This window comes from Durio zibethinus, chromosome 2 (assembly GCF_047325235.1).
Source record: "Durio zibethinus cultivar Kanyao isolate XHJ-2024 chromosome 2, ASM4732523v1, whole genome shotgun sequence".
Lineage (NCBI taxonomy): Eukaryota > Viridiplantae > Streptophyta > Magnoliopsida > Malvales > Malvaceae > Durio > Durio zibethinus.
This window is the reverse complement of record NC_143163.1, coordinates 27,915,141-27,934,378: the sequence shown is the minus strand read 5'-3', so window position 1 is coordinate 27,934,378 and position 19,238 is coordinate 27,915,141. Positions and strand designations below refer to the sequence as shown.

The 19,238-nt window shown below is 36.0% G+C and overlaps 1 protein-coding gene, 1 non-coding gene and 1 pseudogene across 2 annotated transcripts; 2 read left to right on the top strand and 1 right to left on the bottom strand.

The window, feature by feature from the left end:
- The first annotated feature begins 4,050 nt into the window (after positions 1–4,050).
- Positions 4,051–5,807, top strand: LOC149520098 (uncharacterized). Its single transcript, XM_089752645.1, has 5 exons — positions 4,051–4,178; positions 4,286–4,371; positions 4,985–5,069; positions 5,522–5,581; positions 5,753–5,807. Exons 1-5 carry the CDS (start codon positions 4,051–4,053, stop codon positions 5,805–5,807), a joined length of 414 nt encoding a protein of 137 aa, XP_089608771.1.
- A 3,573-nt stretch (positions 5,808–9,380) lies between these two features.
- Positions 9,381–10,488, top strand: LOC149520097 (18S ribosomal RNA; annotated as a pseudogene).
- Positions 10,489–17,674: 7,186 nt separating this feature from the next.
- On the bottom strand, positions 17,675–17,830 carry LOC149520096 (5.8S ribosomal RNA). Its single transcript, XR_016335238.1, has one exon. It is a non-coding gene; the product is annotated as a 5.8S ribosomal RNA (ribosomal RNA).
- Between the last annotated feature and the right edge of the window lie 1,408 nt (positions 17,831–19,238).

Sequence of the window (19,238 nt, the reverse complement as noted above, 5' to 3'; positions counted from 1 at the left end):
GGGACATCCATCCTGGACTTGGACACTCTAGCAAACATGCCATGCCCAATGGCAGTCTTGCAAGCAACGAGCTCACTGACAAGCTCCTTCATCCGCTGGCGCATGGCCTTCATGCCATCGCGCAAGGTCAACACTTCAGCCTCCAAAGCCTCATTTCTTTGGGTGATCACGTCCAAGCCTTTATTGAGAGTAGCTTGTAGCTCACCTTGGATCTCTTCCCCCATGGAGTCTAACGATGCAATGTGAGTCTCCACTTCTTTAAGCTTCTCCCTCATGTCACCCATGGTCACCTCCACCTTGGCCAGCCTACCGTCCATGGTAGACCATATATCTCTTGAACTAGCTTTCTTGCCTCTTCCATACCCTACTACTGGGCTTTTGGTTGTTAGCTAGCAATGTCGCTTTGGGATGCCATCTCTTCAATCACGATCTAACTTGCACAACACAAACACGCTGAATCAAACTTGCTCTGATACCAACTGTCACGGGCTCTGACCTTAGACTCAGAATCTATGTGGCCTTAGGCTTGGAATCTCCTCCTTTATGCCTAAGTCAGCCTAAAACACAAGCGTGCAGGCACTAGAATAATGGGAAGGGCTGATTACGTAAGTTAAAGAGAAACAAGATAACAAGGTAGAATGCTGGAAATATGCTCTGTATTCATTAAAACAGAAGTGTTTGATGATGTACAAATGAGGGTGGAGCAGCTATCTATTTGTAGTTGAGGCTCCAGCTACACTTAATGGTAATATCCCTAGAATAAAGGCTAAAATCAAGGGATTACACAGATTATAATCAATTAGGATTCTAACTCCTGATTTTTAAGGTCAACCAAATCTGCTAGGAGGCTTCTGCTGATCCTGTAAGCTTCCAGAAGCTTTACTTACGTATCTAGCACCTTGGGCCCCTCTAGATATGGTGTGGGTAGCTTGCATGCCAGGCCTTGGCCTCACGGGGCTGGCCTGCAAGCTGGACGGGTGTTCTGGCCTCGTCTCCTAGGGCTTGCATGCAAATACCCGTCAGCACGCCTAGTGTGCGGGCCTCAACCTCTGGCTCACGTGCTGGTGTGCCTGATGTGCCTGGCACGCCCGCCCAGGGTGTGACACATACACTAGCCTATATCCTTACCTAATAAAGGATCATCTTATTCCTCCAAGGTATATAGTACCATTAAAGCCATTATATCCAAAGTGGTATGATCCAAATGCTAAATGTGATTATCATTATGGTGTGGTAGGCCATTCTATTGAAAATTGCACCGCTTTGAAGTATAAGGTGTAAGAATTGATAAATAGAGGCTTGTTAAATTTCAACTTAAAGGCAAAGCCTAAATCAGTAGGAACCCTCTTTCCAATCATCTAGATAGCAATACTAGTGCTACATTAAATGGACAAAGGTTAAGAGTGAAAAGATGGGTCGATGAAGTGAAGATCCTAATAAGGAAAGTCTTTGATTGTCTGGTCAAGACAAACATGATTTTTTCGATAGTGGTTCATAAAGGTGATTTAGATGGTGGCCATTATTATTATTTTCATGAAAAGAAAGTGAGGCATGTGATTCATAACTGTCAAAGGTTTCAGATGGTGTTGCAACAGTTGATGGATGGAGGGGTAATTAAGTTTTATGGTAAAGAGAATATCGGTAGTGTGAACATGGTAAGTGGTGGGTAGGAAGCACCTTTCATTCTGAAACCCCTTTCCATATTTTATGATGGGGAAATAGAGTGAACTATGAAAAAGTCGATGCATTTCCCTAGGGTACTACTAACAATTTATGCCCTTAGTCCATTTTCTTATAAGAGTGACAAGTCAATGCCATGGGACAATAACTGTGAAGTGGAAATTCAAGGGTCTCCCAATAAAGGAACCTTAAGGAATAAAAAGGATGAACATGCTATGAATATAATAGGGGTAGGAAGAATGACCATAAGTGGTTATTATTATACTCTTGAATTGCTTGAAAGGGCTAGGAAAGGAAAAGCAAAGGGTGGAAAAGAAGTCATAGCGAAAAAAGGTCCTAATCTTGTTGTAACGAACATAGAGGTTCAATATAAGAAGCTTGTGTCAGAAAAGAAAGCTTACAGGTTTCTCAAGGCCATCAAGCACAGTGAGTACAATGTGATGGATCAGTTGAATAAATTGCCAACTCATATTTCATTATTGTCACTACTACTAAACTTGGAACCACATAGGAATACATTGTTAAAGGTGTTTAACCAAGCATAGGTCAAGCATAGTGTTTACATGGAAAATATAGATCATATGGTGGGAAGTATCAAAGCCTCAAATTTTATTTCCTTTAATGATAATGAGATACCTCCTAAAGAGCGAGGTAGTGTCAAGGCTTTACATGTTACTGTCAAGTGTAAGGCTCATACAATGGCTAAAGTGCTTATCGATAATAGATCATCCATTAATATAATACCTATGACCATGCTTTCAAAGTTGCCAGTGGATCAATCACATATAAGGAATAGCTATATGATAGTTAAGGCTTTTGATAGGGCATAAAGGGAAGTAATTGGTGATTTTGGAACTCTATTGCTGATTGGTTCATGTACCTTTAATGTTCAATTTTAGGTTATAGATATTACACCTTCATATAGCTATTTACTTGAAAGGTCAGAGATTCATATAGTAGGAGTCATACTTTCATCTTTACATTAAAAGGCAAAGTTCATTATTAAAGGAAAACAAGTTTGTTTGGATGGTGAAGAAGATCTGCTGGTAATCAAAACTCTAACTAATCTTTATGTTGAGGCTACTAAAGAAACACCCCAGTGCTCATTTAGAGCCTTTGAGATTGTGAGTGCCACATATGTTAGAGAAGGATCAAAGATACTTGTGCCTAGACTATCAAAGGCCACAAATATGGTAGTCAAGCAGACCATTGGCAAAGGGTGGTGAGTTGGATAGGGTTAGGAGCATCTTTGCAAGGAATTAAGAAATTGCCAATCATAATAGAAAATAAGGAAATATGGGGTTTAGGTTTCAAGCCAACCATTGTAGACATGTGAAAGATGATGATGGAAAAAAGAAAGAAGAGAATGGCACACCTCAAAGGCCATAATTCAGATGGAGAAGGGATGATATTCATTTATTTGTATGAGACATTTCGTTCTAGTGGGTATGTCCACCTTGAGTCATTAGAAGCAGAGAAAAGGGAATTAAGTGCTAGAATGGAGAAAGTTTTCTCTCAAATTTAGATTACGGATGATATGAAAGAGATGCAAAATGAGGAAACATTCTTTTTTTCCTTTTCTAGAGTTAGAAGTTTAAAAATGGTTTTGCTAGCTGTTGTCTTTTGAACAATCTGAAACTTTAAGTTCCAATTGCTTGGGCCTAAAAGCATGTGAAGAGTAAATGTATGGGCTTTGTTTTTATTTATCCTAGTCTAAGTAATAAATGCAATGCACTTTTCATACATTATCTTTTTATTTTTCTTTTCTTTGTTGCTTATATTTTCTTTGTTTTGCCCGATTAGCCTGTATTTCCTTGTAGTTATACCCATTTTTAAATCTTTAAATAATGAACATTATGGATGAGCAACGCAATAATGTCGGATGTGATTTTGAAAATTCATTTGACATTAATGAGCTTGATGATGATGTTGACTCTGAAGATTATGAGTTGCCTCATGAATCGCTAAAATGGATGAAACAAGAAAAGAAAACCATAAAGCTTCATTAGGAGACCATAGATTTGTTGAATTTAGAAGATAAAAAGAATGCGAAAGAAGTTAGGATCAGTTCTTCATTGTTGCTAATGGAAAAGCAAAAGTTGGTAGACTTGTTGAAAGAATATGTAGATATATTTGCATGGTCCTATTAAGATATGCCTGGGCTTAGTACAGATATTGTTGAACATAGATTGCCTTTAAAACTAAAGTGCCAACCAGTACAACAAAAGTTTAGGCATATCAAGCTGGATATGTTGTTGAAAATAAAAGAACAAGTGAAAAAGTAGTTTGATGTAGGTTTTCTGAAAGTAGCCAAATACTTAGAATGGGTAGCAATATAGCCTCGGTTCTTAAAAAGATGAACAATTGAGAATGTGTGTGGATTATCAACATTTAAATAAGGCTAGCCTAAAAAATAACTTTCCATTGCCACATATTGATACTCTTGTAGATAATATTGCCAAACGCTTTACCTTTTCGTTCATGAATGGGTTTTCTAGGTATAACCAAATCAAAATGGCTTAGGAGGATATGCAGAAACCTTATTTGTGATGATGTAGGGCACATTTTGTTATGAGGTTATGCCTTTTGGGCTTAAAAATACCAGCACCACATATCAAAGAGTAATGGTCACTCTTTTCGATGATACGATGCATAAGGAGATAGAGGCATATGTGGATTATATGATAGCATGTAGCTAACCTCAAAAAGCTCTTTGGAAGGTTACAAAAGTACAAGCTCAAGTTGAATATGACTAAATGTACATTTGGTACTAAATAAAAAAAATTGCTAGGATTTGTAGTTAGTGAAAGGGGTATTGAGGTAGATCCTAATAAAATTTAGGGCATTCAAAATTTAATAGCTCCACACATACAAAAAGAGGTGAAAAGCTTTTTAGGGTGATTGAATTATATTTCTTGCCTTATATCCCAGCTCATTTCAAAGTGTGATCTATTCTTTAGGTTGCTGCATAAAAATAATCCTAGCAATTGGAATGAAGAGTGTGAAAGTGCTTTTAAAAAGATTAAGGGGTATTTGATAAACCCACCAATGTTAGTGTTACCCATTGTAGGATAGGCATTAATCTTGTATTTAATAGTACAAGAAAATTCAATGGGGTGTGTATTAGGGCAAAGAGATGAAACTTGCAAGAAAGAATAAGCTATTTATTACCTGAGCAAGAAGTTTATGGAGTATGAGATTAAATACTCCCAATTAGAAAATACATGCTACGCATTAGTGTGAACTACCCATAAGCTTAGGCAGTATATGCTTTATCATACAACTTGGCTTATATCAAAGTTAGATCCTCTCAAATACATGTTTGAGAAGCCATCCATTTTGGGTAGAATAGCTAGATGGCAAGTCATGCTTTTAGAATATGATATTGTGTATGTGTTATAAAAATCTATAAAATGAGGTGCAATAGTTGACTTTTTTGGTGATCGAGCCACTGAAGATTATGACCTATAAAGTTTGACTTCCCAGATAAAGATTTATTGGTAATCTTAGAAGATGAGGATGGAGAGCATGTGAAAAAGTTATGGAAGATGTTTTTTTTTTTTTGATAGGGCATCTAATATAATGGGGCATGGCATTACAGTAGTATTAATATCCCTAAAAAGGAATTATTATCCTAGTACTGCAAGGTTGGATTTTAATTGCACAAATAATATAGCTGAATATAAAGCATGTGCCGTGGGATTACAAATGGCCATTAAAAAGAAGTATTTGAAGTATATGAGGACTTAGCCTTGATAATCTACCAACTGAAAGGTGAACGAGAGATTAGGGACCAAAATTGATGTTATACCAAAAACATATAACTAATTTGATTAAGCAGTTCAAAAAGATCCAGTTTCAACAAGTTCTTTGAAAAGAGAATCAGATTGCTTATGCATTGGTTACTTTGGCTACAATGCTCAAGTTAAATGCCAAAATAGGAGCCTAGCCCATCAGAGTATAGATGCGGGATTCACCAACCCATTATTCAAATGTGGAGGAAGAAATAGCTCATCGGCTCTAGCATCATGACATTGTAAAGTACAATAAATGTTGAAAATATCTTGAGTAGGCTTCAGAGAATGATAGAGGATTATTCGAAGATTAATAGTAGGGTTTATGCTTGATAGGGAAATTCTATACAAGAAATGTCGAGATTAGATATTGTTAAAATGTATAGATGCTGTGGAAGTAAGAAAGATACTAGAATAAGTCCATGAGGGGATTTGTGGGATACATGCCAACGGACATATAATGGCTAGATAGATAATAAAGGTAGGGTATTACTGGTCTACATGGGAAAATGATTACATTAATTATGTTAGAAAATGCTACAAGTGTTAGATTTACGGAGATGAAATTCATTTTCCTCTAGTCTTATTACATGTGTTGGCATTTTCATAGCCATTTTCCTATGTAGGAAATGGATGTGATCGGGCATATAACTCTAAAAACTTCAAATGGGCATCAGATCATCTTCATGGTAATTGATTACTTTACTAAATGAGTGGAAATAGCTTCTTATGCGAGCGCCACCTAGTTAATAGTATGCAAGTTTATAAAAAGAGGATAATATACCGATATAGGGTTCCAAAAAGAATTATTTTTGACAATGCTAGCAACTTGAATAGTAAAATGATGAAAAAGATATGAGCACAATTCAAAATATTGCATCATCCTTCAGCACTGTATCACCCCAAGATGAATGGTGCAATAAAGCTTGTAAACAAAAACATAAAAAGGATACTAGGAAAGATGACTTATATGTATAGAGGTTGGCATGAGAAATTATCGTTTGCCTTGCTTGCTTATAGGACGTCAGTTCAAAATTTAACAGGGGCTATTCCGTTTTCATTAGTATATGAGATAGAGGCAGTGTTTCTAATTGTGGTGGAAATTCTTTCTTTAAAGGTATTAATGGAAGTAAAGTTGGATGAGGCAAATTGGATTCAAGAACATTTCAAACAGTTAAACCTCATAAAAGAAAAGAGGCTTTTGGAATTTTATCATAGGCAGTGTACCAAAAAAGGATGATGCTGGCGCATGACAAAAAGTTATGGCTTTGATGCTTTCATGAAGGAGAAATGGTCTTGAAGAAGATATTGCCAAATTAATAAGATAGTAAAGGAAAGTGGGCACTAAATTGGAAAGGCCCCCATATGATGAAGAAGGCATTTTTGGGTAGAGCCCTAATCTTAGCAGAAATGGATGGGGATGAATTATCAGCTCCTACAAATTCTGATGTTGTTAAGAAATATTTTGCCTAAAAGTAAACATAAAAGCAAAAAAGGACCAAAAAATAAAAAAAAATCAAAATAAAAAGAAAAATTGAAAAAAAAAAGAAAAAGAAAAGGATTTGAGCTGAAAACTCAAAAAGGGTAGTTTGAACCTAAAGAGGGTCATTCAAGTTAAAAACCTAAAAAAGCAGCCTAATTGAAGAAGGAGCTAGGTTGGAAATCTCACAAAGACAAGGTGAAATGGCCCAAAAATTAGACTGATCAAACATGAAGAAAAGTTTGGGGCAAGTTTTTGTTAGTTACAAGTTGTGGAATGAGGATTAGTTATAAGAGTTCAAATCTAGCAAGATCACTTGTGTAATGAGTTTTTGAGAAAAGATTTGGTCTGAATAGACTTGGCTTGTCAAATTTTTATTATTTAAAGAAATGATATTTAATTTCCTTGAATAACTTTTTAAGCTTTTTGATGTATGCGACCTTAGGCTTGGAATCACCTCCTTGTAGCCTAAGTCAACCTAAAACACCAGTGTCTGGGCACTAGAATAATGGAAAAGGCTGAATGTGCAAGTTTGAGAGAAACAGGGAAAATAAGATAGCTTGCTGGAATATGCTTTGTATTTACTGAAACAGAAGTGTTTGATGATGTACAAATAAGAGTGGAGCAGCCCTCTATTTATAGTTGAGGCTCCTAGCTATACTTATGGCTAAATCCCTATAATCAAGGCTAAAATCAAAGAATTACAAATATTACAATCAATCAGCATTCTATCTCCTGATTCTAAGGGTCAACAAAATTTGCCAGAAGGCTCCTACTAATCTTATGATATTTTAGAAGATCCCCTTGTATATCTCTCATCTTGGGCCCTACTGGATTTGGTACAGGCATCATGCATGCCAAACCTTGGCCTTGCGGGCTAGCTTGTATGTTGTGTGGGCATTCTGGCCTTGCCTTCAAGGCCTTACACACTAACTCCCACCAGTGCGCCTGGTGCACGGGCCTCAACCTCAGGTGCCTGTGTTGGTGCTCCTGTTGTGCCTGGTGCACCCACCCAGGGTGTGACACATGCATGTGCCCTGATCAACAATGGTAAAGATGGCTTTTGGTGCAGATAGTTACCTCGAACACCATCGACACATGCTGGCCCTTACTACGAGCACTTACCTCTAACACCATTGGCACATACTTGGCCTTAGTGCAGGCACATGCCTCAACCACCGTTTGGCACCTGTGACACTTGGTGTGAGATATGCATGTTTGAAAAAAATGTCCCCATTTCAAATGCTTTAATGTCTACTACTAGCATATCTATAAATCTCTCACACTCTTTAAGGGGTGATTGTCCGAGCCCCCTTCTCCACCTCATAGAGGGAGTAGGTGTGTATGATGGCCCTATCATTACGTATATCAAGGCTATGTCCCCGAAGAAAAATCTATGCTGTGCATGCCTTTTGGTCATGTTGTCTAATGACTAGTTGCTCTAGTGACCCACAGGCACCCATGGCTTGGATCGATTGGCAAGCATGCAAAAAAGGGCCCATGCCTGTGATTAGTGCTACCTTAAACTCTAAACCAAGTCTTGAATCAGGCAATGGCTCTTTGGGGTGGTGTAAGCAGAAGCTATAGTTGCAAGCTTGGTCTAGCCAAGACTTTTGGGTATTTAGCAGTCTCATGGTCCCTTCTCATTGACCATAAAATTGCCTTGGCCTAGCCAAGCCTATGTATACAAATGATGTTGCCCAAGACCCCAAGAACAAGTCTTTGAATGGGGCAATGCCCCCTAGAGTGGTGATAGTGGAGTTTGTGTGTGCGGTCCTGGCTAGACCAAGCATTGGTGGTGTTGTGCTATTATTGCTTGTTGGATGGCAGAGGCAGTCTCGTGGCCCTTACTTGTGTTTTTCTCATGCCAAACGGTTGTGGCATGGCCTCGTACATCATTTTCTCCACTCTCTCATCGAGTAATTGATTGGGTGGGTTATGGATCGATGTGCATAGATGTTGTCACTTATACGCAATAGGTATATAAGTGGTGTTATGGTCATACATGTTGGTAAGCTCCATGCTCTATGCATCAAACTGTCAACCTATCATCCTCTTCATATGTGGTCATCATAACCTAAAGGCACAATCAGGACCCTATGCTGTATACCTAAATCAATGGAAATTGAATGTCTTACCATCCCCTATCCATCTTGTGTCCTTAGGGGCTATGAGTCAAACCTTAATCATGCACTGTGTCCCAAGTGTGCCACCTAAACCTTTGTGCCCACGTTGATGCACTAGTGTTTGATCGTGCTCTTAGATGTGGAATGTTTTATGGATGTGGGTTCTTAGCCCTTGTTCGTCTAATGCTATCCATTTTACATGCTCAACATAGACAATGCTTGTGCTCTATGTTGGCTTTCTCTATCATTTAGTTAGTGCATTAAGGCCTGTATGGTGCTAACATCCAAAATGAATGGTATCTGGTTGATCCTGTTAGTAGTCATATGCTTGTCTTAAAGATTAAGCCATGCATGTGTAAGTATGAACTAATTTAGATTGTGAAACTATGAATGGCTCATTAAATCAATTATAGTTTGTTTGATAGTATCTACTACTTGAATAACCATAGTAATTCTAGAGCTAATACATGCAACAAACCTTGACTTCTAGAAGGGATGCATTTATTAGATAAAAGTTCAATGCATGCTTTGCCTATTGCTTTGATGATTCATGATAACTTATTGATTATATGACCGTTGTGCCTAGTGACACATCATTCAAATTTCTACCCTACCAACTTTTGATGGTAAGATAGTGGCCTACTATGGTGGTGATAGGTGACAGAGAATTAAGGTTCAATTTCGAAGATGGAGCTTGAAAGAATGGCTACCACATCCAAGGAAAGTAGCAAACGCACAAATTACCCAATCCTGACATGAGGAGGTAGTGATAAAAATTAGCAATTTCGGGCTTTAAAAGTCTGGTAATTGGAATGCTTGCAATCTAAATCCATTAACAAGGATCCATTAGAGGGCAAATTTGGTGCTAGCAACCATGGTAATTCTAGCTCCAATAGCATATATATAAGTTGTTGTAGTTAAAAAACTTATAGTTGGAACTAGGGTTAGGTCATCTAGTCTACCTTATAATGAGCACCGATTTACTCATCCCTACTACCGATGATATGCTCTTGGCCTTAACTGGCTAGATCGTTCCTCTAGTGCTATTACTTTAAAGAAATTAGAGTGTTCAAGGCAAGCTTATGCTTGTATACATTAGCATAAGATAACATTATAGGAATTCAATCCTATTGTGATGGCCTTTAGGATCTGAGTAATGATTAATAGGGACAGTCGAGGGCATTTATAATTCATAGTCAGAGATGAAATTCTTGGATTTATGAAAGATGAGCAACTACAAAAGCATTTGCCAATGATGTTTTCATTAATTAGGGACAAAAGTTTGGGGCTCAAAAATGATCAGATACCATCCTAGTCTCAACCATAAATGATGTCGACTAGGGATCGATCAATGTTACTTTTAAGTCTCTATCAGCACCTTATGAGAACTTAAAGTCTTTAGGTTCCAAGGGGAGTATGGTTGCAAGGCTAAAACTTAAAAGAATTGACAAAAGGGCACCAACCAAGAGTGGAGCCTATAGCTTAATTTGACTCAACACAAGGTAACTTACCAGGTCTAGACATAATAAGGATTCACAAACTGAGAGCTCTTTCTTTATTCTATAGGTCATTGTGCATGGCCATTCTTAGTTGGTGGAGTGATTTGTTTAGTTAATTTTGTTAATGAATGAGACCTCAGCCTGCTAACTAGCTACACAAAGGTGATATTTCATGGCTAGCTTCTTAGAGGGTCACAATGACTCTATCGACTTTTAGTTCTTCCTGGCACTCACCTTATATAGGTCATAGGGATGGGATCAATCCAGATCTTTTTTTAGGTAACTCGAGGCACCCATATATAATTAGCTTATGTATTTGGTTGGGTAATGGGAAAAGGGGTAAGGCCACACATGGGGGTTATGGTTTGGAAACTAGGTTGATAAATAGGTGGTATAGGGTGGTAAGGGTAAGTGTTTGGTGAAATGTTATAGGTAAATGGTAAAGGTCTATGTGGGGTATAAAGGATATAAAGCATACCCTTTGAATTATGGCCCTTCACGAAATATAGCCTGAGCATCAACCTCTTTCTTGTTAGGTGCAACACCTTTCTTTGCACTAGACATTTCACCCCCTTCTTGCTTTCCATTCTTAATAGCATTTTTAACAATTTCCCCAAAGATTACCATATTAGCAAAATTCTTAGTGGTGTTGACAATCATTCTCTCATAGTAAAAAGCTTTTAGAGTATTGATGAATAGAACTATGGTTTCTTTTTCGATCAATGGGGGTTGAACTTGGGTAGCTATATCTTTCCACCTTTGAGCATATTCTTGGAAATTCTCACTTGTCTTTTTTTCCATGCTTTGGAGAGACATACGATCTAGTGCCATGTCTATAATATGCTTACATTATGCAACAAAAGTCCTTGTAAGTTCCCTTCATCCATAAACATAAGATCTATCCAGTTACACATACCAACTAGCTGTTAAACCAGTAATATTATCTTAAAAAACATGGATGAGCAATTTTTCATTATAAGCATATGTAGCCATTTTACGACAATACATCTTGACATATGTAATAAGGCATTTGGTCCCATCATACTTTTCAAACTCAGGCATTTTAAATTTTGGTGGAATCACTACATCAGGGACTAGGCAAAGTCTAATAGCATCCATTGACCCATAAAAATCAGTCCCTTCGATAGCTTTAAGCCTTTCTTCTATAATGTCCATTTTTTAGGTTTCAAAGTTTTCATTAATTTTAGCAGGGTTGATCTTCATCTTTTCTTACTCTTTAGGATCATCAAAATTTGGAACTTGTGTAGGATCAAGTATCTTGATGTCATGAGTATGGGTAAGGGGAGCAAGAACAACAATTATTAGCATGCCAGTGTGTACATATGGATAGTTTGTAGTGAATAGCATTTGGTGTTGGCTCCTAGGAGATGCCTATGTTGAACATGGGCCAAAACCAAGGGGATATAAAGGATCAACCACATTTTGTATCACCACCTCTTCCACTTTCTTCCTCTTGCCCATATTTTTCAACAATTTAGTAATAGTTTCCAATTGCCTTTTCAATTCTTCTTGTGACTTTTCTAGCTTATAGACGTGAAAAGTATTTTTTTCTTTCATGATCCTTGCTTGATATCTAGTATTGTAACGTCTTAGATTGTTTAAAGATTGAGTTATCCTTGAACCTTGAGTTACCAAAATTTTTAAAGATATTAGGATGACTTATTAACATGCACTTTGGAAAGATATTTATGTATGAATGCATGGATGTATGAACACAATAAAGAGGATTTACCACATAACAATTGTTAACAAAGAAAATCTTTATTGAATTGAAAGTTATTTCTAACCAAATCCAATATTACATCCATTAAAAGTCTAAAATTTATTGTGGAAGGAAATCCCTAATTTGTCGATATTTGCTTTGCACTTTATTAAGGAAAGCTAGTAGCTCTTGGCCATGTGTTCCCACTGGGGGTACTTTTGTCTTCCATTCTTCAACTTTTTCTACCATGTCCTTGGTTTTATAGGTAGCCATAGTGATTTGATCAAGCATGCACTCCAATTAGTTATGTTTTCTCACATATGCTTCCTTGGCTTGTTCACATTCTTCATTCACAACACCTATTTGTATTTCAATTTTGACCACTACCCCATTGAGCATTTGGATGCACTTTTGTGTTTCAGTGAGTGCTTCATCTTTTCTTGCAATTTACTTGCAATTGTCCATTTTCTTTCAAAAGTCAAGCTAACTCACTATTGGTGGATGACTGTGTGATATTGAGATTAGAAAAAAGATTTTTCCATTCATCCATTTCTCATTTAAATGCTTGAATCATTTGGTCTAATCTTCCCTCTAACTCCCTATTTAGCTTTTTGTTTTCAAGCTCCAATTTATTTTTTTCAACTTGATGCTTTCTTTTAGCAGTTTTCACTACCAATAGGGGATCAAGAGGTGATGATTTCATTATGCCATTTGGAGTTGTTTCCTTAGGGATTTTAATGTCTTTACCTTTCCTAATGTGCCACATAAAGTACTCGGGGGTAATCTCATTTTAGTGTCTCCTTCTATCTTCCTTTTGAGGTAAATTCTAAGCTTGCAAGGCTTTGGCTATCTTTATAGAGGAATCAATTTCAACATATGAGAACGCCATTTTATTAAGTCCAAAACTTGCTGGGATAAACTATTCATAGCATTATTATCTTTGCATCATGGTGGAAAAATAACTTATTGCACCCTAAAGGCCTAAGAAAGGAAACCAAAGCTTATATTCACAACCATACAACATTGGTCCATAAGGCATCCAAATAGCTTATCTTGGCTGGTGAACTTCTGTAGAAACAAGATCCATGCTTCCTTGGATTTTGTATAGGCCATTCATTCTCACAAAATTCCTTAATGGGAGTGCTTGTAGTGAAATAAGGCTTGCGAAATTTACCATCGTTATTTTCAATATGACTTTTCATCTAAAAGGTTAACAATTGAGCACAACCAGTAAAATGGCCCTCTCCATTTCTACAATAATGATTTAAAGATCTAATGGTCTCAGCCAAAATTATTGGAATATGGTTGATCTGGTAACCAAGTCAATTAAATAAATTCACCATTGTAACATCAATATAACCCATTACTTTTGGAAATACCATCATCCCATATAAAGCCAATGCCATCAAATCCATTTCTCTTTCAGTGCCACAATATTGGTATATAAAGTCACAAACAATAAACCAAGGAATACCGATACTTTCACCTTTTCCTTTCACCTTATTGTCAATAGTTTGGACATCTACGACCATCATTTGAGCAAGCTTTTTGTGATAACCAGTCTTTTTATTTTTCCAATATATCTTTTCAAAATTAGAGAGGTCTAAGCATAGGAGAGTTGAATATTTTTCAATAGTTAGCGCCATGTCAACCTTATTGAACACAAAGCAGCAATATGAAGGGTCTTAAAATTGAACCATGGCCCTAATGAGCTGATCATTGACAAAGACTGAAAAGAAGTAATGCAAGGTCCTTAAACTTCTTTTGGAGAAAGTCTCTTTAGTAGTGACATTCCATTGGTTCCAAATACTAACCAAATCGCTGAGATCATTTCATTTGAGACTGAGATGGATTTTGGTAGGCATAGTAGTTATGTAATTAACTGCGAAACAATCACTTTCTTTAAGCTAAGCTTTCTCGGACTTCATTCCCAAGCTCATAGGGAACTTTGATAAGGTCTCAATGGATGTAATTAAGATTCTCTTTGTTAAGGTTGTTTTGTGGCAATCACTCTTTATGTAAATCTACTAATGCATGCATACAAAATAAAGTAAAGAAAAAGGTTAGTTAACATATACAAGGAACAATATAAAAGGTTAGTATGCAAAAATATATACAAGGAATAACATAAATTTGCAAGAATAATCGTTATCCCAACATGTGTCTCATTTAGGTTTTTTTGTAATAGAAGGAGGACAAGGCTTTAACCCATATTTGGATTCTTAGGGTTCATGTATATGATGGGTTCAAAGGCTTAACAATCTAAAGGCTCCCAAATTGTTCCCTACATCATTGTCCATTATAGACTAGTAGGGCACCTTAATCCTCACCCACCATTATAAGCTCAAATGAAAAGGGTTCAATTTGAATAGGAGTTTTTGCTAGCTTATATGGAGGTTATCACCTCATGAGAGTGTAGGTACTTGCTCTCTCCTAATAAAGGATAAAGCTCAGGTATAAAGCTTATGTATGAATGCAAATGTGGTGTGTGTAAAGGGACTTACCAAATAATCAAATAAATTAAAGTGCATAAAAAATAAAAATATGAAAAACAAGAAAACAAGAACAAATAAGTTAGTAATATGAAAATCACAAATAATTACATAATAAAATCAACAAAGCAAGGCTTAAGATAACACGTAACTAACTAATGGCTTGACTCTCTAATGTCCCTAGTGGAGTCACCAAATTGTTATAATGTTTAGGTTGGGGGAACCTATCCATTTGACACAAAAACTATGGAATCGCCACCAATCCTTTTTAGCTGGGTGTGATTGACCACCTATGTGAATCTATCCTTTTTAAGGTTACCCTAAGCCTAAGCTGAGAGTCACTAAAAAAATAGGTTCTAGTCTAAATCAAAAGAATTAAGGTTTAGGAGTCAGTTATGTATGCACAAAATTGGTACCAAGTTAATTATGTGTTACTTTACCTAAGCCTTATCAAATATGGTTTTAGCTGTAAATAAATCAATTCCACTCCTTTTATTTATTTACAAAACATGGTGATACAAAAGTTCTATCAAAATATCAAGTAATCATGTAATAAATATTAAATCGTGCCATGCAAATATAATACTATAAATCGTACCAAATATCATGCCTAAATCATGCTAAAATATTCATGCAAGAATGTCATGCAAATATATTAATTATCATGCAATAATAATAATAATGTTAATACATAATATCATGCAATAATATAAATACCTTGCAAATATATATATATATATATTAAAACCATTCATGTAAATATATAATCATGAAATCAAATATAAGCACACAAATATATTAGTAAAGATGTATAATCATGCAATTATGCATATAATAAATATAGAAACATGCAATTAAATATCAATCAAATATAATATTAATCATGCAATAATAATAAATAAATAAATAACTATGCAAATAAATATATTAATAATTATACAATCACACAAATAAATAACTTAATAATCATGCAAATAGATATATAATCAAGCAATTAACAATGTAAATCATGCAAATAAACATGCAATTAAATACATAATCATCAAATAAAAATATATAAATCATGCAAACAAATTGCAGTTAAATATATAATCATGCAAATAATAATATATAACCATGCAAATAAACTTGTAATTAAATACATAGTCATCCAAATAATAATATATAATCAAGCAATTAAATATATTATTATGTAAATAATATATAATACTAATTATAATAGCGTGCAAATACAATAAACATACAAATATCATGCAAAATAAATATAAAATACCAAAACATTTTTTCAGCATACATTAATATTAAAATTAACAAAAAAAATAAAATCAAATAGAAAATCAAACCAAGCAAAAAAATAAAATCAACCCAACAAAAAATAAAACCAAACAGAAAATAAAAATAAAATAAAATAAAATAGAAAATAAAAATTAAGTAAAACAAAAAATAAATGAAATGAAATTAATATAATATAATATAATAAAAAAAAAAAGAAAAGGAAAAACCTACGGTCTAGGTTAGGTCAAAGCGGGGTCAGCATATGGATCTCAAATGGGTTGGAGCACGGATCTTAAGCCCTTGAAATAGTGTCATTTTGGCTCAGTATAAAAGGCAAAAGAAAATGATTTTTCTTAGAAATGCTAAGAGCCTTCTCTTTCTAGTTCCAAAACCTCTGCCTTCTCTCTAGGCTATTTTCTAGAAGGTTCAAACTAATATAGAAACCAGAGCCAAAAAATTCAAATGGCATAGGGAAATTCAAAGAAAACCCAAAATCAATCGTAAATCTCAGATCCTAACCTTTATGAGCTATCTTCGACAGTTGTAAGTTCACTAAAATATTTAAATTTCATCTGAAACTTCAAGCTTGAACCTAGAAAACCATAAATTTTTAGGAAATAAAATCTTCAAACTATTTCCAAAATCTAAAGCTCCAAAGATAAAGCTGAATTCCCAAAAAAAGTTACCAGAACTCAAATCAATCCAAGATTTGGGGATTTAAACCCCAAATTTTAGAAACTTTATCTTAAGCTTGATTCCCAGAAAAATAAAAACCTAGAACTTGCTTCTGTGTTGCTTCTAATTGCCTATTAGTTTGATTGTTTCCTATTATTGCCTCTATATCCTATGAATCCCCCTTTTTTGTTTGCTAATTAGGGGTGCTTTTATAGGGATTTAATCCCTTTTGGTTTGGAAACTAGGAAATCTTACTGAATCTGGGATTTGTATGATTTGATCTTTATTTTCTTGTGATTTTCTTTTTTTCACGAAGATAAGGATCCAAATTATTCCAAAAAAAAAAATCATTCAAATCTGAACAAAATCATAGAATTAAATGAAATACCATGCTAATCAGCATAAAGGATTTTTTTATAGTTTGTTGACCTTGACTTTTGACCAAAACAAAGTTAAATCAAAATTAAAAATCCAAATAAAATAAATAATAAATAAATAAATAAAATCAAAATTAAAATCAACACTTTTTCGAGCTTTTAATCTTTTGGGTCCAAAATTTTATATTGAGGCCTAGCTACACAATCAAAGTCCATTTTATTATTGGAGAATTTCTCAGACAAGCATCAATGCATGCATAGGCTACCATCGATGCGTGCTAGCTGTTGGTGCGAGTTGTTGCCTCGGACACCATCACTAGATGCTGGCACTTGGTGCAGCATGTGTATCGTGACCCTTCTGCCACTCTTTTATCAGTCCAAGGCACTTGCTTATGCCCCGATTGCCATTGGCACCAAATGACGCTCAATGCATATGTCATAGGCTCTGATCTTAAACCAAACCCTGTGTGGCCTTGGATAGTAAATTGACTTTATTTTCCTAAGTTAGCCTAAAAACGTAGGTGCTTTGCATAATTCTAGCTTGTCAGAGATTGTGCTATAGTATTGGCATACCCTCAGCCTAATGGCTTAGGGCACAACTTGCGTTCAAAGACTCGATGGTTCACAGGATTCTACAATTCACACCAAGTATTGCATTTCACTACATTCTTCATCAATGCAAGAGTTGAGATATTTGTTGCTGAGAGTCATTTTTTTTTCAAGACAGAATGAGTCATGATGCCACCCATGCACAAATTGTGAGTGGGATGGCAATAGTACGCACACATTTTTTAATTCCGATTCCTTGGCATGATTAACACCAGGGGTTCGTAATTCAACTACGAGCAATGATACTAATCATTTTGCTCGCCCAATAGGAGAAATGAAGCGACCGATGTGCCTGTCTAGGTCTGGAAAGGGCTTGAGGTATGGAGCCACCCTTGCCCCCTTAGTGTTTTGTTAATGCATATAGGGTGCATTTCTTGAATGGATTTCGACAATGATCCTTCTGAAAGTTTAGCTACGGAAACCTTGTTACGACTTTTACTTCCTCTAAATGTAAGGTTCAGTGGACTTCTCCAAATGTTACGGGCAATGAATCATCTATGTTGCCATGATTCGAACACTTCATCAAACCATTCAATTGGTAGAAGCCATAGGTGTTGTGTACAAAGGGCAGGGACATAGTCAATGTGAGTTGATGACTTGTGCTTACTAGGAATTCATCGTTGAAGACCAACAATTGTAATGATCTATCCCTATCATGATGAAATTTCTATGATTACCTAGGCCTATCAGCCAAGGCTATAGACTTGTTAAATATATCAGTGTAGTGTGTGTATGGCCTAGAACATCTAAAGGCATCACAGACCTATTATTGCCTTAAACTTTCTTACATCCTCAAGGTACGATGACCACAAAAAGAAGATTGAAAAGGATGATGGGTCGCCAGTTTGATGCATCGAGCATGGAGCCTGCCAACATAAACAAACATAGCACTATTTATATGCCCATTACATATAAGTGGTAGCATCTATGAACACTAGTCCATAATCTACCCAATCGATTACTCGATGAGCTAGTAGAGGAAATGATGTATGAGGCAAAGCCATAATTGCTTGGCATTGGAAAAACACAAGCAAGGGCCCCGAGACTACCCCTACCATCCAATAGGCAATAATGACATGACACCACCAATGCTTGGTCTAGCTAGGACCATACATGCAAACTTTGCTATCCCTAACCCAAAGGGACATAGCCTGATTCAGGGACTTGTTCATAGGGTTTTAGGTAGCATTGGCTGTATGCACGGGCTTGGTCTAGCCAAGGTATTTTTATGGTTAAGGAGAAAAGACCATGAGACTGCCAAATACTCGAGAAACTTGGCCAGACCCAACTCTCGACCATAACTTTTGCTTACACCACCCTAGGGAGCTGTTGCCTAATTCAAGGACTTAGCATAGGACAACATCAGTTGTAAGTGTCATGGGCTAGGAGCTTAAACCTAGCTATCGTGCAACCTTAGATAGGAAACTACCATTTTTATGCCTACGAAAGCTTTTAACTGACTCTATGATGTGCACTAACTGACTATTTCGTACACTTGTGTTAGAACT